Raw genomic sequence first — 23,791 nt, 5'->3', positions numbered from 1 at the left:
TGATAATCTGCTTCATTTACTGCTTTTGGTGCCCTTGTTGGCCTTCTTGCCCTTTTCACCAAGTGGTTGAAACTTTGGTGGCCGTGATACACCAAACTTTCTGCCATTGAACCCCATAGTAGCACCACCACCACTTCTTTGACCAGCAACACCAGTAGTGCTCCCAGAGGCACTTGCGGCTACAGAATGAAATGTAGTAGTTAGTAGGATGGTCCAACAATATCAAGTAAGAGAAAAAAGAAAAAGGAAATAGAAATAAGTAGAGGTTGATAAGCTGCAATACTTGGGATGATGATGGTAAGGAATCCCATGTCTCTCTAGAGGTATGGAAGCTTGGTTGTGAGGAGGAAGAGAGCCACAGGTGGGTAAGTTGTGATTACCCCTAAAATTTGAGATAACTCACCAATGCTGAACCAGGAGTGCAGTAACACTTTTCTTTGCATTTAGAATTGGCTGATTTAGAAAATGTAGTTATAGAATGCAATACCAGGACAGATTGTAACACACCCAATGCATGCCATACAGAGTACAGTTGAGCCACAAAACTTTCTCCAGACCCACCAATGCAGTATAGGAAAGTTAATCATATCATCAATAGCTAGAATATTCTAGTAACTATGCACCCAGCGAAGCAAAACAAAGTAACATTAAGTGCAACATGGGATGCTATCTCTCTTTCACGGAAAATACTGGGAATATATTTGAAATATTATGTCCAAAGAAAGATAGCTAAGAGGTATATGGATCAAAAGAAAATAATGCAATTTTTGCAATCATAGTGATACAGCTGATATGAGCTTGGAATACAACACCTCTGCCCAACAAAACAGGAGGAGAATGAGAAGGTTCATGCTATTCTTGAAGAAAACCCTCTGATCTTATTCGGGCTATCAAGGCTAGCGGTGTTGAATGATCTCAACCAGTGCTAGAACAGCAGAAACAATGTGGACTACGACAAAATAAATGGTTTGTGTGAACAGTAGGGCATAATTGCCGAAGTTAAATGTTAAGATGATCACTAGAGACAATAACTCCAAAGCTATAGCTAATTTAGTGCAGAGTCTAAAATCTCAAGCCAAACGAGGATTTAGTAGGTAAAGCAGAAGTGGACATTGTAATGTTCAAAATTGTTAGCGTGAAGAACAAATGGAAAACGTTGATATTTGTATGATGACAAGATTCTACATTTTAGAGAAGGCTATGATGGGTACATGCTTGAAGCAGAAAAAGCCATATTCAACGGCCATTCCAATTATGTGCCTTCCCTAAAACCATTAGGTACTGGGTTATAGGAATTCAAGGCTCTAGGCCAAGGAGAGATAATTGTATCTTATGTAAGATTTTCAAACTTACATCTGTATTAAAGCGTTGAAGGTGTGCATACTATGACTCTTCCTAAATAGTGTCACTACATCATAAGAGAGAGCCATCAAAACACAGCTTCCTATCTTAGTTTCTCCATCCCTTTCTTCACAAATAGAATTCAACTATCACATTGCAGTTTTGATTGGTAAATACTAATCATTTACACATTACAGATTAAACCCACAACTTCAACATCTTCCCCTTGCTTGTGAGAAGGAAAGGAGAAGCCATTGGTACAAAGACCAATGGCTGTACTAATTGACAATCTTAACAGAAATATAAACTAGGAATAGGCCAAGGAAGTAAAACAATCAAACACTTATTTTTTTTATAAGTAATTAATGAGTTTTATTAAAGAAGAGTAGTGTTCAAAATGTAGAGCCTCTTAAAAAATTACAATCATAAATTTAAAAGGTCCCCAAAAAATTCATTGTACAACATTCAATTTGCAGATTCAGGAAATTAGATTTGATCTCTTATCTGGTTTTTCCATGCCTTCAAATGTTCAGTTATTCAAGTCCCTCCAAATTGTCCACATAAGACAGTGAGGAACTGCCAGATGCTACTTATGTTCTGATTATATGTACCTTTCCAGAAGCAATAACATCTATCATCTTCTTGGCATCAACCAATGTAACCCAAAAGCAACAGAAGGAAGGACCACAAATCAAGACCTACTAAGCAATGAACCAAAGATGGTGTATTGATTTACAACTGATCTTTCACATATACAGCACCAATTGACCAAGACCATTGATGTGCAGCCTGTTGATGAGGGTTGCTTGCATAACAAATCCATTTCCTTTCTCAGTGTTGATCTGAAGTGGCTCAGTGACAGGATGAGGAATAAGAACTTTGAGGCTTCATGTCAGTCTGGAGTAAAAGCACTGGCTGTGGTTCTTGGAACCTACATAAAGCAAGTTATTAGTGGTAATGTGGCTATCTTATTCATTGAAAGAATGTTTTTGGTGCCAAAAAGTACCAAAAAGAACCAGCAAAAGGCCTACTCAGTTATGTCTTTAAAGCGTTTGAGACAACCACTGTTACTGTACTTTTGGCCTGTGCAATAATCTCTCTGCCTTTGGAATCAAACAGCATACGATTATGATGGTGGGAGTATTATTGTTGCTGTCATTCGGGTTGTTGCTGTTTCTGCTGTCTGTAACTTCAAGCAATCCAGGCAATTTGAAAAGTTCTCCCTAAAGAGTGGAGACATCAAGGTGGACGTATTGAGAGATGGGCAGCACCAACATATTTCAATGCACTTGTTCCTATTGTCACTGCTAGTCATAATCATGGTGTTGGCAATTGCAAAAGGTCTGCCTCGGGCTGGAAGACAACTTTGGCTTATTCTATGAAATACATGATAGTTTTCATGCCTTGGCTAGGGATCTCTGATTGTGAGACCCTAGAATAAGACATAAGCATCTGCACTGACAAAACAGGTACTTGTACATTAAATGAGATGAAGGTAACAGAATTTTGCCTTTAAAAGAAGCAATGAGGGAAGGTACTCCCACATAACAGTATCAAATGTTCTTGATATATAAAACAAGAAGCAGTTGGTTTAAATACAACCAATACTATTTACAAAGTAGATTCTAATATCGCTTGTAAAGATTTCTGGAGCCCTACCAAGAAAGCAACCCTTTCTTGGGCTTGTCTTTGATATGAGTATGAATATCAATAAATTCTATAATCCATGTTAGACTTTGATTCAGAGAAAAACATAAGTGGAGTTTCAGTGAAGATGAAGAGAGAGAAGGTTGTTCACGCCCACAAGAAGGAAGCCCCCAAGACTAAGGGATATATATTCAAGAGACCACATTCTAGCCAGCCTTTAACAGGACATCAAGGTAAAAAGAAAAGCTCCCCCCCCCCCCCTTCTTCTTGCCCCAAGGCCAATTCAATAAATAAGACCAATCCTATGACAAATCAATAGCTATTCCAAAGTAATTATTAGTTTTATTAAGTATCAAAAATTCCTATGAAATTATTTTTAAAAAAAAAGTCATTCGTCCTTGAATTTTCATAGGAATATAGTTAAGAAATAAATGACCAACGACATTGAGGGTGGATTTCATACATTCAAATGGACAAAGAAGTAACAAACACCATTACTTTGAGAATCATATTAGAAAACTCAAATTTAGTGGATCAGACAACTTGCTCCAAACTTGACTAACCAGAATATCAGACCACTTTTAATGTTAGTTATATTTTTGTCATATTCAACAAATCAGCAATGTAGAAGGCCCTAAATCATACTAACTAAAATTACAATGAAGCATATGCAAACTGAACTTAGAGCAAAGTGACCTCATGACTACTCTAGTATTGAAAACAAATTATATTACCAACAATTATTATAAGTTAGAGAAAAGAAAAAAGAAAAAAAAAAAAACACATTTACACATTGACAAGTTACAAAAAAATACTAGTACTTTTTTATAAATATTTTACAGAAGGAAATTGTATGCCATCTTTTCATTAGTTGGATAATTGATATATAAAGATGATCAATTGTCAACAAACTGAACTTTAAATTTTTTGGTTCAAAGGAGAAAAACACCAAAGAAATTATCAGAATATTCAGTTCCCAAGGTTTTGCAACAATGCTCAAGTCATAGTACATCTAAGTATAATGGTAACTTTGGCAAGAGAACAACAATACCACAAAAGGAATTAAGCAGTATGGGTACGAATTAAGCATGCCATGATCAAATGCAAAGCAAAGGGAGGCTAGGCTGGCTGTTGCTTCCCATGGGATTGATTTTTTTAATATTTCTTTTATGTATATGTGTGTATATATATATACACATTGGTTTTTTTAATATTTTATTTTATATATATATATAGAGAGAGAGAGAGAGAGAGAGAGAGAGAGACATTTGTATTGTATGCCCCAATTCCTCCACTGTTTCAGATATCAAAACCACATAATCCCATTTGAAGGCAAGGGGTTTTGATGGGGTTAAGTTAACATTAAAGGTACACCAGGAAAATTATTGATCCTTACCAAGAGAATTTTTTGCTTGCATTAAAATTTTATTATTAGCCATACCTTATTTGAAATATACATATATTTTCCTTCAACTGAATATGTTACTATCCCCTTAAAAAAAGACCCTAGGTTATATTATAAAGAAAAAAAAAGTGTGTTCATTAGAGAGAAGCAATATACATAAAATTGGCCTAAACAAGGTGGCTAACTAAGGAGAGAGTATTTAAGAATGTATGATCATATTCCAATGTAGAGAAAAAGAAGTTGATTGATTTCATGACAAATTGACTATGAAAAGCTGTGGGCCAAGTGTACTAATTTATAAGTTAATGCCTTTAATTTTGGGTGACTTGGCCTCCACAAAGCTATACATGTCCTGGCCCAGGCAGTAACAATCTCATGACCAAGCCACATATAGTTACAAGCTAACTTGTGCACAAATCACTTTTGATAGGGCTTGTTTAAGGTGACTGTTTTATCAACCTAAATCTCAAAGTAAGTTTTAGTTCAATCTGCAAGAAGGTTAATCAAACTTTGATAAGAGTTTTAAAGAGTTTAATTCAAGATATCCCAAGCAGAGTAACACACAAAGTAATGCTTATGAACATACTTCAATGACCTAAGCAAATTCTGGGAGGCTAGAGTGAGGGCAATTAGGTACTTTTATTGAAATTGCAACTTGGTCTTTGCCTTTTCACTCACTTGTGAAGAGCATTCATCTTTTCTGCAAACAAGATCACAAGTTCTTAAGCATAAAGATTCTTCATGCAAGTAAAAAAATCAGGCACATGCATAAAGGGTCCATTCCTATGATTGCAATATAAAAATTCCCTACAAATTAAATAACTTCTACATTGATGGATTTCATCACAACAAAATAAAGCATTTAAAATAAAGTGTATTTCCCTTGTACTCTTTATAACTCATAAAGATGATAACATAGTCTGAAATAGGGAAAGAGTTGTAAATGGCAAACACAGCTGAACAGAAAGTATATGCTCTGCATGTAGGACTTAGGAAACTTCCTAGGGACATTAAAAGCCAATCTTTTTAAGTGGTCTCCATAAAAGGCAAAGCCAAAGAATACTCGCTAGTGATGTAGTAACAAAAGGGGAAAAAAGAGTAAATGTAATCAACATCTAACATGATAATTTATGAATGCTAAATTTCACATATTTATGCATTTACAATGAAAAGAATGGAAGATTAAAACATAATCATGTAAAAAAAATGAGTTTAACCAATCACCTTTCCTCAACTACCAATAGGAAGCATCATTCTCTGGTGCGGCCTCTTTCTTGAGAGTAATAGCACAAGACAAGCAAACTGGTCATACTAAAGCTTGATTTAAAGCAAAAATATTATGTTAAAGATAACCACTACATTGATGTTGGTTGAAAACACAGACATTATGTTATTAAAAAAAAAAAAAAAAAGTGAACAGAAAATTAAAATAACAAAACCATAGTATGCAACTTTAAGAGTTGACATGAGAGAACATTTGTTGCTCTGATACTCTAAATCTTAATACACATACAAATATTTAAAACTCAAAGTATTAGAGATATAGTGCACGATGATTGATCATGCCTTTTTGCCACGGCAGTCACAGTTATGGTGGTGGCAACTCCGAAAGGTCTGCCTTTATCAGCTACTCTTACATGTGGCATATTCTATGAAATGCTTGATGCCTGATTACAGCATGGTTCGAGAACCTTCTGCTTGTTACACAATGGACTGAGCCACAAAAAAAAAAAAAAGAAAATCTTCACTGACAAAACAGGCACTTGACAGTTAATGAGATGAATCTAACAGAATCTTGGCTTGGTAAAGAAACGAGCGAATGTACTTCCTAAGAAAAAGTAGAAAATATTTTTGTTATAAGGCAACAAGTTTTTGGTTTCAACACAGCTAGTACAATTAACAAAGAGGATTTCTGCATGACCAATTGAAGGATTTGGAAGCCATACAGCAAAAGTACTACATTATTGGGCTATCTACGATTTAGGTATCAATATTGATCAAATCAAGAAAAATTCTGAGATAATCTAAGTCAAGGCCCTCAATTCAAAGAAAAATAGAAGTGGGGATTTCGAAAAGAAGAAGAGTAAGAAGACTATATGCACTCTCTAGAGTAAACAACAAAATGATCACTGGTGACAATGAACATGCAACAAGAGTGATAGCTTTGGAATGTGAGATTCCCAATCTTGATGAGGATTTCAACAATGAAGCTCTAGTAGAACAGAGAATTTTCAAAAAATACTCACTGGAAGAGAGAACTGCCGGTATGAATGATGTAATTATTGGGCTTTCCATGGGAATCCAAGGCACTGAAGTGGCAAAGGAGAGCACAAATATTGTCATCCTGGTTATTTACTTCTGCGGTGATAGCTTTGAGTTGGAGAAGGTGTGTATCTAAGAACAGTCAAAAGTTCATTCAGTTCCACCTCACAATGAATGTTGCTGCCTTTGCATCAACTTTAGCTATGGCCACACAATGACTTCATAGTAAATCCATCAATCAAAGCAATTTATAACCAGAGCCATAGAAGTCTTACTGATGCTGCAATGTAGGGCATGATCTATTTTTGGCATGTGTGAGATAGTGAAAGAAACCCTCATTTTCAACACTTTTTCCTCTGTCAAGTCTTCAATAAGTTTGACCCTAGGCAACTGGAGAAGAACAAATTTAGGGGTTATTCAAGAACAAGATGTTTTTAATAATTCTAAGGTTTACCATAGTTTTTCAGCTAATGATGGTTGGCTTGGAGAAGTGGTTTGTCAATTGTCAGCACTGAGAGGCTGATTGGGGGCAGTGGGGTGCTTGCGTTGGACTTGCAGCTTTGTCTTGGTTGACTACTTTGGCTCTTTAAGTGTAGTTTAGTTTCTGGCAAGCGGTTGTCTAAGCAGAGATGCTCTGCTTCCTGAAATAGTAAATGATAATCATGGCAATAGTCCCCCAACTCCACCCCCACAAAAGAAAAGTATCTAAGATTCAGCCAATAGTTCCAAATCATTTTTAATACATGAATTTTTGTTTTAGGTGAAGTGAATATTAAATTTAGTGCTAAGGGATATCAATTTAGGAGAAAGGTTCCAGTTAGCCTCTAACATGAGGTATGTTCAAGATCACAAGGAGAAATAACCATTATTTGTATGAGAAGAACAACATAAAAATCATATTTCATTCAATAAGACAATTTATTCTAAACTTGGCCAACTGGAATATCAATTCATTTGATCTTATCTATATCTTGTCATATTTAACAGAACTACAATACAGAAGGCCTTAAGTCATACTAACCAAAATTAAAACAGTCCAAGCTCTAGATTAACCTCATGACTACTCCCATATTAAAATCAAATTATATTTCCAACAATTACTTAGCTGGTATACATATAATATGAACTTAGTACCTTCAAAAGGGTTGAAGATTCCAAGAGAGACCTCATTAGTATCTGAGTGACCTTTCAGAACTGGTGCTAAGTATTAATAAATTGATAAATCATAGTCCAAATACACATGTTGAAGAAGAGCAGAAAACGAATGCAAGTCCACCAGGATGTGTGACTATGTGAGCAACATATTAGAAAGAGGAGAGACAAGTAACAAACTTCTATCTGCTTACTGTTGGGGGAACATTTACAGGCAACAACAAACTTGAGTCATTAGGCCCCAGTGCCCATTTTATGAGGCTGTTCACTACATTATTATTTGAAAAAAGAAGCCAAAGCCAAAATATCCTTCATTATGCTCCTCCATTCCCAGCCGAGCTTGCAAGCTGAATTTACAATGAAGTTGATGATAGTAGCTGCAATTTAAAAGATAAACAACCAGCTAACAATATAAAGATTATCTCTAGCACAGATTCATTGGACTACCAAAAAAACAAAAAAAGAGAGAGAGAAATAGCAATCCAATTGTGCAATCCGTAATGTATTTTACCATTATATATCCACAGTAACATTTTATCAAATAATTGGGGTGCTTACCTTTATACCCTCTGACACAGCTTGTTCAAGTCTCTCCTCATTTTGCGAATGACATTGCCCATCTTACTGTAGAGGCTTATCCCACGTCTGATTGCTCTGCTATTCCCCTCTTGATTTTTGACAACCACAGCCAAGCCTACATTATTTTGATCACCTGACGCCTCGAAGTTATGCTTCACCAGTTGATCAGGTGGTTTGGTCCAAGCACTTTCCCTTTTTTGCTCTTCAGTTCCCCTCGTAGTCCCAAGTGATCTCAAGTTAGAGTCATACTGTGTGTTAAGACGATGGGCTAGTTGATTTATGCTTTCTTTAGTCTCTGAAACTAGTGCTTTCACCCGTGCATCCCAAAGGATTTTCATCGCCACTGCTGCATACTGCTGCATACAGTGTGAATTCATCTTTGGTGACTCTTTCTGCTAATAATTCCTTTGGGGGGTCAACTATTTGTTCAATGAACTCCTTTACAGATTTGGCTTGGATCATTTCAATGCGAAAACCCCATCTACCACCATACCACATTCCTTTGGCATAGGGACAACATTGAAATAGATGTAAGGCTGAATCTTTTGCTATTTCACAAAGAGGGCAACGATCGGCATTTTGGGTTTCAGAGCATCCGACCATCTCTCGCTCCAAAGGAAGAACCTCTGCAGCCACTCTGGATAGAAAAAATTTTAATCTTTCAACAAAAGATGCTTCTTTTAATACCCTATCTGCAGCAAAATTCCGAGGGGGACATATGCATGCCACATGGACCCCACAACTTCTTATTGTAATTTCTGCTGCTTCTCTATAGTTATTTGAAATTTCACACCAAAGAGTAAGATCATTCCGATCGCCTAAAATTATGCGTTTCAATAAGTTATGTGTATCACTTACATAAAGAAACAACATAAAATTTAATGAATCAAATCGAAATCTATATGTCTCAAGCCTTTCTTCAAAACCATTAATGAACAAGTAGATAGAACAACGAAACACTTGATGTACTAATGGCACATTATCCTTGCGTTCTACGTTTAAAGCAACACATAAAGCAAATGATGGAAATTTCTGACCAACTGAGAATGATATGGAACTTCCATGACTCCGATGGTTGAACCACTTTGGAATTGTAGTTCCTGGAAGTGCAAGGCTATAATGAGACCACTTAGAAGCGAAGCTCAATTCAGATGAAGAGCCCAATTCAGATCCAAACTCCTGATGCGATGATCTCATATTAGAATAACCACATACTAAATTCCGTGGAAGCCTTATCACATCTCCAAGCTGCTTGCAATTAACAAAATTTCAGTTCAAAAAATATAGTAAGGAAAGTTAACCAAAATTGTTTTTTTTTTTTTTTTTTTTTTTTTTAAATATAAATTAGAGAGATACCTGACTAAATAATCTTCTTCTACATTGTGAATTCAACGAATTGCACCCTATTGCAGATACATTTCTTATACGACGTGGAAGCCTTGGAATTTCCTGAAGGTTCCGGCAATGGTGAATGTCAAGGGTCTCTAATTTCGGACATCTGCATGCAATTTCTGGGAGGGTAGTGATGTTGCTGTTACGGAAACCTAAATATCGTAATTTGGGGAAGCAACCAGAAGTATCCCTGGCTTTTGGAAAATTTTCACAATCATACAAAAAGAGCTCCCTAAGATTTTGTAAATTAGAGATGTTACTTGAATCTTTCACGTTTTTTAAACTTATTCTCAAGCTATGAAGGCTAATGAGATAACCTATTGATGAAAGCAATGCTAATCTTTCCGTTCTTTGCAGAAGACTTCCACACCAACTAAAATAAAACCTTTTAAGAGATTTCAATCGGAGGTTTCTTGGAAAAATTCTAATATTTTGGCATCCACCGAGAACCCATAATTCAAGCTTTTCAAGAAGTCCATTAGATTGATGAACCTCAACTAAATTTATGCATCTATAAAGTGCCAACTCCTTTATGTTTGGAGAAATCATTGATAAGTCAGGTAACTTTGTAATATTTTTACAAGAGTTGAAATTCATATATTTCAATGTTTCGAACCGACATCTCTGTATAAGAAGGAAAGTTTTTGAAATTTATTAGTAAGAAAAAAACAACCATTAAAATGATAGACTAAGAGCACAGATTAATAAATGATCAATAATGAATTATAATAGACATTTTTTTTCCTTTAAAAAATATATAATACACATTTTTTAAAATAAAAATATTAAAAGTATAATAAATTTTACTATATAAATCTTACAAACTCATGTAACAATAAATATATAAATATATATATTTTTTAGTTTCAACCTATGACGTCATGAAAAAATGTGCATATTGCAATGAATGTGATTGGTGTCCAATAGTTCAGTGATTTGCACCCATAGACTCATCATGGTTGTGTGAACATTATTTAATATTTGTGCACATTTTTATCTTTATTTATGGAGAAAATTACATGAAGTCCAACCAACCAACTGATGAATGCTGACTAAATTTATGCATCTGTAAAGCTCTAACTTCTTTATGTTTGAGGCTGTCACTGATAAGTCAAGTACTTTTGTAATATTTTTACAATGTGCGAAATCCATATATTTTAATGTTTCAAACCGACACCTCTACAAAAGAAGTTTTTTTTTTTTTTTTAATTTATTATTAAACAGAAACAAAATAAGGCTTAGAGCTCTTTTTATGAATTATAATACACACTTTTAAAATAAAAATGTTAAAGGAACTCCAATTTTATAAACATAAAGCTTTCAAATTAATGTGGTAATGAATGTTGTGGGGCCAGAGAGTCTAGGACCCTAGCCCATTTCATGTTAAGGCCCAAGGCCTGCGCCGAGGAGAGACAGGGCCGAGGACGCACCATGGGAGTCAAGGACAGCCTAAGGAAATGGCCGAGGACGAGCTCCTGCTCGGCAGGCCATAAATGCCCCTAAAAGGAAGAGTGATCACAGTGCGGAAACAGCACAAGTAAAAGGCTACCAGTATTGCAATAAAGTATTCTGCACCTGACAGGACCATACTCTTCAGCTTTTGCAACCACCCCCCAACCACTCTAGGTATGGGCTGACAAGACAAGTCTTAAGTCCTAGGAAACTGAGCTTACACGTGAATGCTGGTAAGAGAGTAAATGCCCTTATAAAAGGATAAGAGAGGCAGTGTGAGAAAAGGGGGGGGGGGACAACCAGTCCTCCCAGCCATGGTTTCCTAGAAATAAGGAGAATAACGAGAGCACAAAGCTCCCTAGACTCCTCGGACGAGATTCACTGACCGGAGCCAACCCAAACCACCGTTCGGTGACCAAGACCTAAGCTTTCAAACCCACACTCTACAAATGATATTGTTTGGGCCTTCTTTATGTACGAGCCCAATATTATTTTGGGGTCATCACGAATCGAGTCCTTACAATTGGCGCCGTCTATGGGGAAGACTTGTGCATTGGCTCAGGCGGTGGAGCGAGAAGTCCTCCTATTACTTCCAACAGCCCGCTAGCGTGTCCCAACGTAGAGTTCCACTAGGGGCTGCGCTTAGAAGCGTTGGTAACGCGGATGGTTCTAGGCGCTTTCCACGGCGGATCAACGTCTCACATCTTGGTAGAGGGGCTAATTCCTCAAGGGGCTAATCCCTCCCATACTTAATAAATCTAAGTTTTGGACAGAACCAAGGTATTGCATGGTCCTAGGACTCAAACCTATGGGGAAACCAACTACTTAATAAATCTAAGTTTTGGACAGAACCAAGGTATTGCATGGTCCTCGGACTCAAACCTATAGGGAAACCAACTACTTAATAAATCTAAGTTTTGGACAGAACCAAGGTATTACATGGTCCTCGGACTCAAACCTATGGGGAAACCAACTACTTAATAAAATCTAAGTTTTGGACAGATCCAAGGTATTGCATGGTCCTCGGACTCAAACCTATGGGGAAACCAACTACTTAATAAATCTAAATTTTGGACAGAACCAAGATATTGCATGGTCCTCGGACTCAAACCTATGGGGAAACCAACTACTTAATAAATTTAAGTTTTGGACAGAACCAAGGTATTGCATGGTCCTAGGACTCAAACCTATGGGGAAACCAACTACTTAAGGAGAATTTTAGGTTACTCAGACCTACAGGAAGATCATTTACTAAAAGTCGGATTAAGTCCTAGGCATAATGAAGATCCCGATCTGTCCTCAAAGCCTCAACTCTAAGGGAACTGATGCAAACGAGCGTTTGAGCTCGGCATGATCGTACCTCAGTCCTCGGACTGGATACCAAAAAAGGACCAAGGCTACAAAAGCCATCAGGAAGGCGGCGAAACACTCTAAGAACTTGGCGGCCCACATGGACGATTCATTTTTGAACCACCCATCCTCGGATGGCTACCTCCTACATCGCAACGAGCATTCAACTGTCATCTCGGTTGGTTTAGGGTATGTACCGCTTTTTCAGGTCGGCATTATTGTGCCAAACAGCTTTATTAAGCCCATAATAACATCTTTTTCTTAACAAGGGTTGCGACCCTAAGTATCGTTTTTTCAGGTTGGCATTATTGTGCCGAACAGCTCTATTAAGTTCGTAATAACATCTTTTTCTTAGCAAGGGTTGCGACCCTAAGTATCGTTTTTTCAGGTCGGCATTATTGTGCCGAACAACTCTAATAAGTTCGTAATAACATCTTTTTCTTAACATCTTTTCCTTAGCAAGGGTTTCAGTCCTAAGTTTTGTTTTTTTTAGGACGGCATTATCAAACCGAATAGCCCAATAAGTACAGAATTACGTCTTTCTTTCAAATAAAGGTTTTTGCCCTAAATAGCATTTGTTCAAGTCGGCATTATTGTGTCGGATTGTTTCAATAAGCGCAGAGCAGAGTCTTTTTATTAGCTGGGATTTTGGCCCTAAGCATCGTTCAGAATATAAAAATAAAAAAGAAGTCATATGGTAGTACGTCTATTCACGGCATAACTATTTCAGAAAGAAGAGATAGAATATACAAAATAAAGCAATGTTCACTTTTATTAATATAAAGAGGTATTACAGCGTACAATGAAGGGCTTAAACAAGCCTATACAGAAAACGAATTACAAAATAAAAAAAATTAAAAAAAAAAAAACGACAAACAAACAACCAGAAGTCTTTCTAAGCTTTGCTCCGAAATCTTTCCAAATTCTGCCCCAGTAGCAACCATATTAAAAGGAGGACCTCCCTTGGTGGAAGAGGAGAAGAAGAAGAAGAAGGAAAAGCACCAGGATGGATCTGGTGATGGGAAAGAAGAAGAAGTGGAGGCAAAATGAAGCATCAGTGAAGGAAGAGAGGAAGAAGTAGGGACACTTTGTCCCTGCGTCAGCCCTGACTCCTAACACGCTGGTGTCATGTTAGCTATGCTCATAAGAGAACGGCTGGTACTGATAATGGGTGACCCCAGCTCAGTCGCACCAAAGGTTTAACGCGACAAGCCCCTGTTTCGGATTTTGGCTGAAGGGAGTATGAGAGGTATCTTGAGTCTCTGCCGTCCCTGCCCTGACCGAGCCATTTTGAGTTTCGGAAGAACATGACTTTTCTGGGAGGGGTATGGTCTCTCTATTCCCGCTCCTATCTCAGACGTATCACAATTTGAGATGTAAACGAGCGGATAAGGGAAACTCAGGGGGAAGCTAAGGGTTTAAGACTTTAAAAGGATTAAAGGGTCTCTGTGTAAGAGAAGTAACCTCTTGCCTTTCTTCTTATATAAAGGGCAAAACGGGAGGCATTTAATCTATCCAAATTTTCAAGAAAATCTGTAAACGAGAATATACCCACTCCACTTCCCCACGCCGTCAATAATCGTCGGATTTAAATAGTCTCGTAAAGGGAAATCATTAAAGACGCGTCTTGAACACTGAAATGGTAGGAGCGCATTATGAATGAATTCAAAGGAATGTCTCGTAGTCTGGCGTGTTTCCGGGATAGATGAAGAGACAACCACATTGATGAAGGGCAGAGCTAAGCAGATCGCAATAAAGACGTGGCATCACCAAAACCCTCATCTCCGACCAAGAGGTCGGACAGCAGGATTTTGAGGGGCTATTGTGAGGCTAGAGAGTCTAGGACCCCAGCCCATTTCATGTTAAGGCCTAAGGCCTGCACTGAGGAGAGACAGGGCCGAGGACGCACCATGGGAGTCAAGGACGGCCTAAGGAAATGGCCGAGGACGAGCTCCTGCTCGGCAGGCCATAAATGCCCCTAAAAGGAAGAGTGATCACAGTGCGGAAACAGCACAAGTAAAAGGCTACCAGTATTGCAATAAAGCATTCTGCACCTGACAAGACCATACTCTTCAGCTTTTGCAACCACCCCCCAACCACTTTAGGTATGGGCTGACAGAACAAGTCTTAAGTCCTAGGAAACTGAGCTTATATGTGGACGCTGGTAAGAGGGTAAATGCCCGTATAAAAGGATAAGAGAGGCAATGTGAGAAAAGTGGGGGGGGGGGGGGGACAACCAGTCCTCCCAGCCATGGTGTCCTAGAAATAAGGAGAATAACGAGAGCACAAAGCTCCCTAGACTCCTCGGACGAGATTCACTAACCGGAGCCAACTCAAACCACCGTCCGGTGACCAAGGCCTAGCCTTTCAAACCCACGCTCTACAAATGATATTGTTTGGGCCCTCTTTACGTACGAGCCCAATATTATCTTGGGGTCGTCACGAATCGAGTCCTTACAAATGTGATTGGTAGGTTTTAACCACCTCATAAATGAATATTTGAATTGTCTTTTTATAATTTGTGACACATCAGTTTGTATATTCAATGTAGTAAAACTTGTAATATTTATAGTACTATTCATTTTTTTTTTAAAAAACATTTGTCAATAGTTCATTGATTTGCACCATAAATTTTTTATGGTTACGTGTACATTTTTAAATATTTGTACACAATTTGATTTTATATATTAAAAAAATTTATAGAAAATTTATTTTATATTGTATTAAATGCATGGTTTTGTTTTAGCAACAAAAAAAAAAATGCACCTTAACTTATTCTCTAAAGGTACTCGTTAACAAAAAAAATACTAATAAGAATTTATAAATGCTATGATTATACCTCGAAATGCTCGTCCAATTCAATGTGGCTCCTTCGCATGTTAAGAACAACGAGTTTTGTAGGTTTATAGGTGGACGGCAAGGTCGATAAAGGAAATTTTTTCCAATCAAGTAACCTTAACCCATTGGGAAGATATTTAAGGTCTTCACAAATTACATTGTGAATTGTCAAATATTTGAGGCTTTTCATCTTTCCAAGATTCAATTCCATCTTTCTTGGATGTGGCAAGGACAATTTTATGCCTTGAATTTCATCTAATCCCTAATTGGACAAAGAATCACATGAATCACATTAGACAACAAAACATATGATTATTAAATTTAAAACAAAAATCATCTTCAACATTAAAATGATAAATCAAACATAATGAGAAAAAATTATTTGTATTTGCATTGCGAGAAAAGGAAAAAGGTAAATCAAAAGGACTTATACTGTATCTTCATTTAGTACTTCAGGAGCATCCTCATAACACAATAGCCTTCTATATTTTTTTGACACTTCTGATCTTTGTCGAGCAATTTCCAAACCCATTTGTTGTATTAAGTCATGCATCAATAATTTGTCATCTTTTGTAATGACTATGAGGGATTTATCGATAAGTTTTTCAATGTCACAGTATGGGTCATGAAAATAGATACTTTGTAATATATCTACAACCAAATTCATGTAGAATCCCTTCAAAAAACATGCAATATCAAGGAAAATATCCTGTTGAATTTGGTCCAATCCATCGTAGCTTATTTTAAGTACTTCTTGAATATCCGAATTAGGAATTCTTTTGTACTTATCTAATGCACTTTTCCAACATTGTAAATTTTTGCCATATAAATCAGATCCTATTATTTTTAAAACTAATGGAAGTCCTTTGGCATGACCTATAAATTGGTGTACGAGCTCCGAATAATCTTCTGTAGGCTTGTTTCTTTTGAGTGCATGTTGACAAAAGAGTTCACGAGATTCACATTCATCTAATTCCTTGACCTCATAGTAAAATAAATGACAATCTTCTTGCAGAGTAGATAGCAACTTTTTCTCTCTTGTTGTGATTATAATTCTACTTCCAGAAGCAAACCAATTGCAATTTCCAAGCAATTTTTCTACTTGTTCTAATTTGTCCACATCATCTAGAATTAAAAGAATTTTTTTGTACCAAAGCTTTTCTATTATCACATTGATTCTTTTATATATACCATGTACTTTCAATTTTCCAGCCTTTAAGATCTCATAATAAAGTGCCTTTTGTAGTTGGAGTACACCATCATTTGTTTTTGAGTTTTCTCTAACGTCCTCTAGAAAGCTACTTCCTTCAAAACGATATGCAATTAAGTTAAAAATAGCTTTTGCAATTGTTGTCTTACCTATTCCAGGAAGACCATGGATCACTAACATGCGAACATCATTTGACTCAATATCTAACACACAATTTATTTCCTCTATGCGAGAGTCTATTCCAACTAGGCATTTAACAACAAATACTTGTTTACAATTTAATTTAGCACTGATCTCTTCTAAAATTTCTTCGATAAATCTAAATTGAGGGTGGCTGCCAATCACAAAGCATTTAAAACATGTTAGAAAATAGAAATATGATCTTGAAATGAATTCAAAACATTTAGTTTGTGGACTACAACATAAATTATGTTAGTTAAATTAAATGGCACGTAATTCATTGATTTATCATTACGAACTTCTTCTTTTTTAGGTCAAAAATCAACTTTAGGATTTTAGCACAAGCTCATTGAATATCCACTTCTAACACTTGAATGAATTTATTATAAAATTTAGGGGAAATTTTCTAAACATGACATGAGAGAAGTTTCAAATTAATTGATAAGAGTATCTATCATATATTGTTCCCTTTCTATCATTGAACCTTATATCCTATTTAGCTCACTACTCAAAGATATGATCAAAATATAAATTTTTTATAATCTCTTTTCTTTTCTTGTTTTTATTTTTTAATAAAAAAGCAAATAAGAAGGGTTTTTTTGTGGTTGTTGTTTGTATAGCAATAAAATTAATTGGTGATAACAAAGTAGAGATTAAACACATACTCATTTTTGTAATGCCAACCAGATATATGGCTGGCTTCATTTAGGGCTGCCCTCCATCTCTGCACCTTCTCTATATTATCCTTAAATTTTTTTTCATGCTGTTCGAGTGCTTCTCCAATCTTTTTCTGTTGGTTACGTACATCTGATGGATCCACCTTGTAAAAAACCGGTAACACCATTTGGCCACTATTCTTACACTCAAGAATCTTGACAAGTTCATCCAAACACCAAGTGGAGGATGCATAGTTCTTAGAGAATACAATTATCGAAATCTTTGAACTTTCAATAGCTTCAAGAAGTTCAGTGGAAATTTTTTCTCCTCTTGGAAGCTCATCATCCATGAAAGTGTTAATACCATTATAACGCAAAATACCATTCAAATGGCTGGTAAAACCATTGCGGGTATCTTCTCCTCTGAAACTCAAGAACACATCATATCTGCATCGTTGGGTAAAAGAGGAAGAGGAGGTTCCTCTAGTGGTCAAAAGGACCATTGTGATTTTGATGCAAAGACAGTTGAGAAAATCTAAAAGGAAGAGGAGAGGAGAAAGAAAATAAAGATGTGACAAAATTAAAATTGTAAGAGCTTAAGAAGCGAAGTGAATGAGAAATAAAAAATGAGAGATATTTCACAATGGTTTTTTAAGAAAGAACGAGAATTGGCTGAGAATGAGAGAGCCAATGAATTGAGTTTTAGTTGTTGTGATGCCAGGCTAAAATAAGAAGTATTTTTTTGACTGGTAAGTGAATTTTTTGGGTACACGCGCTTTCTTTGATCCAGGAAAGTTCGAAGAAATTTCTTTGTAGTATCAAAATTTAACCCAAAAAAAATAATAATAAATAATAAAATAATTTGGGCAAAAAAAAATTATATATATTTATTTATTTAATTTTTTTTTTTTTGATGGTTAACCAATAATATTTTATCTTTGGCGTATGGACTTTGGAGTGTAGCTGGAAGCTGGAAGCTGATGTGCATTTTCTGATTAAAACTTTCAAAATTTTGGACTCAGGAAAGTACGAAGAAATATCCGGTGGGCCGGGTGTAAAATACTCTGCATTTCGCTTTCAGACCTGGTTGAATTTATCTGTATTCTGTATGACCTAATAAACAATCAATTATACCTTGTCTTTATGAAATGCAAATGTTGAAATCTTTGAGTCTTTCTACCCAGGAAAAAAAAAAACCGTTGAGTCTATGTTGGTTGGTGATGTCATTATGTTATACATACAGTTATGATGACTGATTTGGCCCAATTGAATTCGATTAAAGGGATTTGCTGTCGTGTGTTTGTATATTATAATACGTTAAAATGTCAAAAAAAAAAAAAAATTATATGGGAATGTTAGAGAATGCCCTAAAAGCATTAGTTTAAGAATTATTTTTATAAATATTTTTTTTAAGATAATTTAGAAATATTTTGTGAGAAAATAATAAAACAATTAATTTTTCTAACAGTTTTTTATAATTCTCATGAAAGTGATGTTTAAAATTTTCCTAATATAGTTTATTAAAAATTGCTCTAACAACTCGTTACATGACTATTATAATATTATGATATTTCTACATTGGGGTGCTATGGTAATTTCCAAGATGTAAAGAGTGTAGTAAATCATTGCCTGTGTGAACATGCTAAATTTTTTTTTTTTTTTTTTTTTATGGGAAAAATTGGTTTCATGATGTTCGTAGATTCAGTAAGGTTGCATCCAAATCTATCAGTGCCTTAAAATTAAGGGTCTTGTTGACAATTTGACTCTGGTATCATGTTAGGAAACACTAGCTTCGGCAGTTCCAATATCTGATTCACCGAGTAAAGAAATTTTTTTTTTTTTTTTTTTTTTGATAAGCTTCAATCTATTGCTGAAAAAAAAGAACTAGGAACACAGTTTGGACTCTTCCATACAAACAGCTAAAATCGCTGGGGGAAGATAATCCTTGAAGAAAAGAAAAGACAAAAAGGAGCATAAAGCAAATTTAGCAGCTACATGTGCTGCAGAATTACAACACCTTCTAACCCAAACAAAAGAACAATTAGCCAAAGACTTTGCTAACACAGCCACATTAGAGATGATGATTCGGATGGACCCTATGTTTTTGTTATTTACCCTATGTTTGGTAAAATTTCAATGAGAGTGTGATGTGTAATACTCTATTTCAATTTTTCTTTTTCTTTTATTTTTGATGTTCTGATCAGATTTAGATTATCGTAATAGATTCTTGTTGATCAAGTGTTCAATAACCTCAACTCGATCAAGTGTTCAATAACCTCAACTCCATTCCTTACAAGCTTCCCATAGCACTGCATCTATACATGACTTCTGCTTTGAAAGCGCAATTTTAGGATTGTATTTTCTCATTGCTTTAATTGTCAAATCTAGCTTTCCCTAGTAAACAACGAAAGCATGCCATGTAAACAAATCTGCAACATTTAAAGAGAAAATTTTATAAGATTGCTATAAGTATAAGTTTAGCTATGTTTAAATGCAAAAATCCATTCTAATTGCTCGTAAAATCCACACGGGTATTTTGACCTCTAAAACTCAAGAATATATTATATTTGCATAAGGACAAAGTTTATATACAAAATTGGTTATAGTCTAAAGTTACAAACTTACTTAATAAAATAAATATTATTAAATATTTTGAAAATCTAACTATTGAATTGCATGTTCTTTATACTCTTAACACATATGTCAAATTTTATGTCAATCGGATATTATTTGCTCTATAATCTATAAGCTTATATTTTATGCATAATTTTAAACTACAAAATCTTGCAATTTAAAAAATTTATTGATGACATAGCTATTGATCTTTAATTCTCTATATATATTTTGTAAGTATGGAGGATATAAGAAGAAGATGTAATCTAATGGTAGATTTATCAAAATTCATATTCAATAAAAAGATATTGAGTAAAGTTGTACTCTAAAGCTACAATTAATTTTGTAGCTAAACTTTATCCTTTGCATAATAGTGTGAAAGAGGAAGAGGAGTCTCTTTTTTCTAGTAAGAAAAGTCATTGTGATTTGGATAGACGGTTAGATGATCTAAAAGGAAGAGAAGAAAGAAATATGTGATAACTTAGGTAAAGGAAGGTGAAAGAAAAATTAAAAATAAGAGAGATTTGTCTCAAAAGGATTTTTGAGAGAGAATGGAAATGGCAGAGTGAAGTTGAATGTTAGTTGTTGTGAGGTAAAGAAGACAACAATGGTCTATTGTGAAAATACTAGCATATTGCTTGTAGTCTAATTCATTTTTTAGAGAACGTAATTTCACAGTTGTGTAGTCCAAACACGTAATTTGAGAAAACCGGTCGTCACTTTAGTGTGGAATACTATTATGGTTACGGAGACTTGGAGAGTAGCTTACATACAATATTGATTCACTTTCACACTTTTTCCATAAAATATAACTTAAAGAAAGTAGGATACAATTTCCTTTCTCTTTTTTGACCACCCCCACTCATTTTTGTTTCCTTCGTCCTTTCTCTTTATACTTTCTTTTCTTCTTTTTCTTTTTCCTTTTTGACTTTTCTCTTTTGTACTTTCTTTTCTCCTTCTTCTTCTTTTCACGCAATGTACTTGTATTTGCATACGATGATACTGTTAGTGGTGGCAGTGGGGACATGGGTAAGGAAGGATAGGCCATAAAGAATTAGTGTTGGTCCATACGAACACGTACATTTCTTAAGGTAAATTATTGTTGCATCCGCCGAATTACACACTATTATACATTTACTAGGAGAAGTTAATTACATAGAACTCAATTTTTTTCATGGTTAAAAAGTCATCAACAACTTCTGGATTGGGTACATCCGGAGTCAACAACTTGACAGGCTTTGGTCAGTCGACATGTAGTAGTCTTCCTTGTTACTTCACATGCAGATGCATGTGACACTTTCTGCTCCATCTCTTCTCATCTTCCAAGAAATTTTGCTCTAATCTATCTCTTGTCAATTGTCATCTTCCAATAAATTGCTCCTTTATTTCTTTGTCTCTTGATAGTACACTGTATTCTCTCCTTTAGCAGACTCCTCCAGCTGGATGCCATTAAGGATTTTATTATTATGTGCACATTAATTTTTATTTTTAGAAAAAAAATTTGAAAATTAAAAAAATAATGATAATTTTTTTAATTTTTAAAAAAATATTTCTAAAAATAGAAAATTTAACGTGTGTCTTTAGAATTAATTATATTTGATATTTTTTTAATCTATTTTTATATATTAATTGATTAATCCATTAATTTATCTTAATGTTTAAGAGAGAAAAACTTATAGGTTGATCTAAGCTAGAAGTTGTGACACCTTTTAATTAATCCAGGTAGTTTTAAATTTTAATTTGATCCAATATTGACCTTAATCTATGAATTGGTCAAACCCAAACTCAATCATGTTGCCAAGACAGACCAAAAAGAATAAAATATCAGACCCAACTTCACCTTCACGCATGAATACTTTTCAGCCTTGCATTATTGTAACTTTTGACCATTTTTGGCATTATGCAATCAAACAGTTTTCACTTTCTCTTCTCTTTAAGAACTTTACATGCACTTGTCTACATTGCCTCTTGCTGACTATGCGCTTGTGGCTAAGCTTGTTTGCAATGACGGACCCACAGCTACAAGAAGGGGCCTACAAGGAGGGGCCTTGGGTTTCTTGTTGCATTATTTCGAGGGAGGATTTATTATTTATATTCCCCAAAAATATAAAGTATATATATACAACTAATCAAGGCAACACATGCAAAGCCATGGTAAAACTTGGAAAAAAAATAGTAATTAAGATTAATTTTAGATTTTATTTATATTATAAAACAAAGATATCAATCATTTGATTTTTAAAGTATTTAAAGATTTACATTAATCAAAAGAGACATTAATTTTAAGAATTTTGATAATTATGTCATAAAAAGTTAATCTTATTTACAAAAAAATTTTGATCAAATACAAAGTTAAGGTAGCTATTTAACATAAATATTTATTTAAGTATAATAGTTTGTTAGTACCTACTTTCTAAAGACAATATATTTACTCTCTAAAACTTCTAAGAATTTATATCATTTAAAACTCAAAATACGTAAAGAAAATTTTTAGGATGTTAAAATTTAGTGGGAGTAATTTATACATTACACAATAAAATATTTTAAAAATCATAAGTTTTTGTAAGGACACGGTTCTGTTGAGGCCCAATAAGGATGTTGGGCTCGCACATGAAAGATCCCTCACAATATGATTTGTAGAGAGTGGGCTTGAAAAGCTTACCTTTGGTCATGGGGCGATGTTCCGGTCTTGATTTTAGAGGGATTCATGTAAAAAAAGGAGTTGGGTTTAAACATTTAAACCCTTCAGAGTCGCATCCTATGGGATTGGACTCCTCGGACTTGGTCCGAGGATCCTTAAGGTCTTACTCCGGTTACCCAACGGTGGGTTTTTTATCTGATGTACATGTGTTGTTCCGGTGTTTTCACCCATGGAGTCTCTTTTTTTTGAGGTGGGATGGAGAGATCCCCTAGATTTACTTACTTTTTTCTTTTATACTCGCCTGCGTTAGCTGTCCTTCGTCCACGTGTAGGGTCAACCTTTACAAGACTGATATTTGTCCCACCAGTCTAATCTCAGAATTGTTGGGGATGATTGATAAAGCTGAAGAATACGGCTCTGCTAGGTGCAGAGTCTTATCTGGGAAGGGTCATAAGGGTAACTTTCCCAAGATATTTTTAAGTCTCTTTTCAAGTTTAGTCCTATTCCAGTTTTACCCCTTTTTTCCGGTGGGATTTTGGATCTGCCGAGGACTAAACTGTCCTCGGCTGTATTCCAAAACTGTCTTGTGCTCTATGTTATCGGGCTTGGGCCATAGCTCTCATCGGCTTGGGCCTTCGGACTCTCCACGAGCAAATGTGCCTGGCCCATAAATTACCGGGCCCCACAGTTTTCATTAAGGTTTAACTGAGAGAATAACAATATGATATATTTGTTATTTTCCAAAATATTAAGGGAAAAATTGCTTGATTTTAAAGTTTAAATAAGAATTGTAAACTACCCCAAACATAAATGATGAAAAATATTTTTTTTCCTAAGTTTTTGCTTTTGTTTTTGTTTTTTTTTTTTGTTTTTGTTTTTGTGTGTAAAACTATGTGTTTTTACTTAAAATAATGTGTAAAGAAAAAAAATACAAAAAGTAAACCTAAGAAAACTTATGATTTTAAGAATTTTGATAATTATGTCATAAAAAGTTAATCTTATTCACAAAAAAATTTTGATCAAATACAAAGTTAAGGTAGCTATTTAACATATAAATATTTATTTAAGTATAA

The 23,791-nt window shown here is 35.1% G+C and overlaps 1 protein-coding gene across 13 annotated transcripts in view; it reads right to left on the bottom strand.

The window, feature by feature from the left end:
* Positions 1 to 18,192, bottom strand: part of LOC115978785 (TMV resistance protein N-like) — a 56,859-nt gene extending 38,667 nt beyond the window's left edge. For 10 of the 13 annotated variants that reach the window (XM_031100652.1, XM_031100647.1, XM_031100654.1 and 7 more), the window contains exons 1-2: positions 17,474 to 18,187; positions 15,852 to 16,962 (exon numbers count right to left, since the gene is read on the bottom strand). In XM_031100652.1, the coding sequence (XP_030956512.1) occupies positions 15,852 to 16,962; positions 17,474 to 17,967 (1,605 nt within the window). In that variant the 5' untranslated portion in view covers positions 17,968 to 18,187. Of the gene's footprint in view, positions 1 to 1,687; positions 2,273 to 2,372; positions 2,794 to 5,617; positions 7,297 to 7,789; positions 8,185 to 8,365; positions 9,635 to 9,742; positions 10,403 to 15,419; positions 15,681 to 15,851; positions 16,963 to 17,473 lie in introns of those variants that run through there. The other 3 variants (XM_031100658.1, XM_031100659.1, XM_031100657.1) reach the window with 3 other exon arrangements.
* Positions 18,193 to 23,791: the final 5,599 nt, after the last annotated feature.

The sequence above is a fragment of the Quercus lobata genome, chromosome 3, assembly GCF_001633185.2.
Source record: "Quercus lobata isolate SW786 chromosome 3, ValleyOak3.0 Primary Assembly, whole genome shotgun sequence".
In the NCBI taxonomy this organism is placed as follows: domain Eukaryota; kingdom Viridiplantae; phylum Streptophyta; class Magnoliopsida; order Fagales; family Fagaceae; genus Quercus; species Quercus lobata.
This window is presented reverse-complemented; position numbering and strand designations above follow the sequence as displayed.